This window comes from Setaria viridis, chromosome 8, assembly GCF_005286985.2.
Source record: "Setaria viridis chromosome 8, Setaria_viridis_v4.0, whole genome shotgun sequence".
In the NCBI taxonomy this organism is placed as follows: domain Eukaryota; kingdom Viridiplantae; phylum Streptophyta; class Magnoliopsida; order Poales; family Poaceae; genus Setaria; species Setaria viridis.
This window is the reverse complement of record NC_048270.2, coordinates 21894333-21898471: the sequence shown is the minus strand read 5'-3', so window position 1 is coordinate 21898471 and position 4139 is coordinate 21894333. Positions and strand designations below refer to the sequence as shown.

The 4139-nt window shown below is 42.8% G+C and overlaps 1 protein-coding gene across 1 annotated transcript; it reads right to left on the bottom strand.

The window, feature by feature from the left end:
• Positions 1–2241: 2241 nt before the first annotated feature.
• Positions 2242–3575, bottom strand: LOC140223637 (BTB/POZ and MATH domain-containing protein 2-like). The gene has a single exon (XM_072295683.1). It carries the CDS (start codon positions 3313–3315, stop codon positions 2380–2382), a length of 936 nt encoding a protein of 311 aa, XP_072151784.1. The 5' UTR covers positions 3316–3575; the 3' UTR covers positions 2242–2379.
• Positions 3576–4139: the final 564 nt, after the last annotated feature.

Sequence of the window (4139 nt, the reverse complement as noted above, 5' to 3'; positions counted from 1 at the left end):
TTACTGCATTTGGCGCATGGATTATAATAAAACTATCCATCACATTGCTAAAATTTTAGATAGAAATACACAAATTAAAATTTCAGAAGAAAACAACATGATACATTACGACAAACTCAAATATTGCTGAAAGTTTACATAGAAATACACAAATTTAAACTTGAGAGTAACAACAACATGATACACTACGACAAACCATCCACTAAGTACTATCTAGAAGGACTTCAAGCATCCTTGGGAAGCGAAGACGAAGGTTTCGCTGACGCAGCCTCATCATGTGGTTTATTTGTACCTTCTGCAATGGTAGTACTTATAAGTGGACCTAAAATACCCGGGATTGGCGGTGGAGCATAACGACCACCAAAAGGAAGTTCCTGACCCGCCGCAACAGCTTCTTCATGACATCTTTGCAAATAACGAAGCATTACTTTCTCCCACGCACTCATTTTCTTCAGCTTATCGTGAGGGCCGACTATGATTTTCCCCTTGCCGCGAGAGGAACGACGATCTCCCCCACCATCGCCACTACATCCAGCATCAAAATCCATCTCTATGTACCATAAATTATTTAGCTCATATTTAATTTACAAATAACTAAACTATTAAAAAATTCAATATTTCCCACATCATTTACTTATTCTAAAAATGGCTAATTCCATACCTCTATCTGAAAAGTACTAAAGTATGAATATTAAAAACACATTTACTCTGATTTTTCCCTAATGCATAAAATTGAAAGAATCTCAATTCTACCTCACATTTACTGTCCATTCACCCTCACATTCAAACTATCCATTACATTGTAGCTCAAAAACATGTATAAATACAAATCCTCTACATGCTTAACAACAAATAAACTCATTTTTCTTCCTCTCTATAGTATAAAGCAAAGCTTAACAACAATAAATGAATGGAGCATGAAGTAGCTAACCTTCACAACACTTTGGATGAGTGAAATCCCCACGAAAATGAGGAAAAAAAATTCAGCAGCACCTCCCCTAGGCTTGCTTCGGTGCCATGGAAAGGATGAGCTTCTCTGTCTTTGTGGAGTGGAGTGGCTCGGGCTGGAGGAGTGGAGGATGAAGAAACTCTTGTAGATAAGATTTTATCCCAGTTGGTAAATCCAACCGGGACAAAAGATTAGAGCTTTTGTCCCGGTTGGTGTTTACTCCCGGTTGGTAACTTCAACCGGGACAAAAGATCCAACCTTTTATCCCGGTTGGTAGCTCCAACCCGGGTAAAGGGTGGCGCCGTCGGTACCCGGTAACTAGCCGTTTTAACCGAGACTAAAGGGTGGCATGTAGTTCCGGTTGCAGAAAAAGAACCGAGAGTAAAGGTGCGTCCCATTTTAGCCTACCGTGGTATACCCCCTTTTCTCCCGGGCCGAAATTAAACCGAGACTAAAGGGGGTGGGATCTAAAGTCAGTTCTCTAGTAGTGAATGCCTGATTCTCTACTGGTGTATGGAGGTAGCTAGAGGTAGGACCTTGCCTTTTTAGTGAGACCCTCAACTTTTGATGTAGACACGGCATGACATTTCAGATGACTAAGTCTGCTGTTTTAGTGACAATTATTTTAGAGGGGGACAGGTTACCATCCTTCAAAAATACTGGACTTAATGCCTTATATATATGCACCAGAGGCATCAGGCATGTATAAGTTGGTAATGCCTTGAACCTCTACGGGAATGTTATTTGTCAGCTATCAGGTTTAGTGGTGTAATGGTGAAAGAATCTATCAGGTTTTCTTGAATACACTAAAATTTTCTTGGCATGCAACCAATGGAGTAGGAATTGGACAGCCATATGTGAAATTAGGTTCAGCTACAAATATAACATACTTTCATGCACGTAACACCATCCGTTCATGTTAAGATTCTAAGTTTAAAATCTTCTACCAATAATTACACCCACAATTTTTTATTTTTTTAATGTAAACCTGATATGCACAGTTGAATTTGTAATCAAATGTACTATCCAATAATTATAAGTTTATAAGTATAAAAAATATAATGTATGATAGAATGAATGGTCAAAGTTTAATTTGGGAGACCGTGACACATCATATCGCTTCTTATAAACAGAAACGGAGCAAGTAAGACTGCACAGAAATGCTTTAAAAAACGCTGAATAACTTCACTATCCTGTGTCCTCGCTCCGGGAAGGACTCGAATTCTTTTATAGTTATTTAATGCGAACAAATATCATTAAATACATGATAATAGTAATATACTATAGAAAAATAGGCAGTCGAGGAGCAACACTGATATCTCATTGCATCATGTAACTTTATTCTCCCACATATCCAAATCAACCAGATCTGAGTTTCCTCTAAATAACAATAAAATAATTTCTATGAAGTAACAATAACAGGACCAGGCCTAAGCGTGATAACGAAGAAACACTAGTAGGACCATTAGGACGACCGAGATAAGCTTAAGAAAACAAACGGAATTGAGATTCAGGATGCCAATAGAAACAGCAACGTAAAATATGATCTTTGTGAAGCCAAGCTGGCTGCGTGATGTATTCAAAACCTTGATGATGAGATCCCGGACAACTGAGGGGCAAGTCTTCACTAGATCCTCCGCACCGTTGCTCTCCATGACCTTCCTTGCATTCTCACCTGAAGCAATGAAATCGAGACATTTCTTCTTTAGCATGGAGCACTTGTGCTGCTCTGCCAACACCAGCGAACACAGCGCTGTGGTCACGTCAACTTGACTGCACAGTCTGTTCTCCATGATTGATTTCAGATCCTTCAGATCATACCGTTGCGCCGCCACTAGCAGATGCTGCGCCATCAATTCTACTGCGTGCAGATTCATCTCTGGCAGTGAGTCCGTGTATATGAAGTGCAGCAGGGTGTCAAATGCTTCTGGGATGATGTCATCAATGCGTATGTAAGTAGTGTCTTCCTCCATTGCCGGGCCGAACAAATCAGCCTTGAAGACTGACGATCGGGCAGCGAGAACACACCTATGCGCGGCGAACATCTTGCCGCCAACCTCGAAATCCACGTCCTTCCCCTCTTTTGCCACGAGGAGCCCGGCGATGTCCGCATGCAGGCCCGACACTGGTGCCGCGGCCGCCTTGGAAGATGGTTCCAGGCGCTTCACCCCAGCGGAGCGGCCGCCGGCGTCAAGCTTGGGGGACCTGATGCATCTGCTGTTGGGGAGCTTCTTGTCATCTGAGTAGCTCTCGGTGTCCATCAGGAGCGTCTTGCCGCCTGTGGCCTCCGATTCAGAGCGCGGCGCTGGCAGGACGGCGCCGGCGGGCAGGAAGGGCGCGGCCGGCGGCTTCGTCGAAGGCGGCATTGTGGAGGCGTTTGTTGGATCCGGGCGTGAAAGCAGGGGAGTTGCTGTTGACGGTTTGGGGATAAAATCAAGAGATACGGGGAGGAGATGAGTTTTTAGATGTGAGCAATCTTATCTTCGCGTCCGTGTGAAATTGCAACACCAAACTAAACACCTTAATTTTAGCCACATATATCGTGGCGGGCTGGGGTCGCGATATCATCGGATTCTTAATGAATCCCTTCTTAAAAATCGCTTCCAGTTTCTTTCAGAACTGATCTGACCCATCTAGAGATCCATCCAATACAGCATATAGGAGTGCATGTTTTAAGGGGTTTGGTACGCTCCATCGACAAATGAATGTGATGTTCCAGCTACACTGTGAAGCCAACCTAATCCTCAAGGAACAGTTTATTTGTCTGCTGGATCATGTTAGCATGTGCCTATTTGGTTCGTGCCTACGGTCATAAAAACAGAGCACCTATTCTTAATGGATCTCAGCTCTTGATTTGGTTTGTGGTTGGTTATTCGTATCCAGGCAAATCAGAATGTTTGTTAGCAAAGGACACTACACACCAACACGAACAATAAGAAAAATCAAGAGGATTGTTAACTGAATAGTGGCTGATGATGCGGGTATGCTAAAAGTAGTTGAGCTCTATATTTGTGGTGCCATGCATCGTAGGGTAATTTCTACCTGTGCTGCATATCCTCATGACTGAAAGCAATATCTGTCAAGGTCCATGAGCTGAGATCTAAGTTTATCTTTAGGCAAGTTATACAGTTGCTTGGTTCGGTCCTTAGTTAATTTCCTCTTGCTCTGTTCTTTCCTCCTGTCTGTTCAG

Bases quoted from the DNA above. Each gene is read 5' to 3' on its own strand.
- LOC140223637 (XM_072295683.1), bottom strand. From the start codon at position 3,315: ATGCCGCCTTCGACGAAGCCGCCGGCCGCGCCCTTCCTGCCCGCCGGC.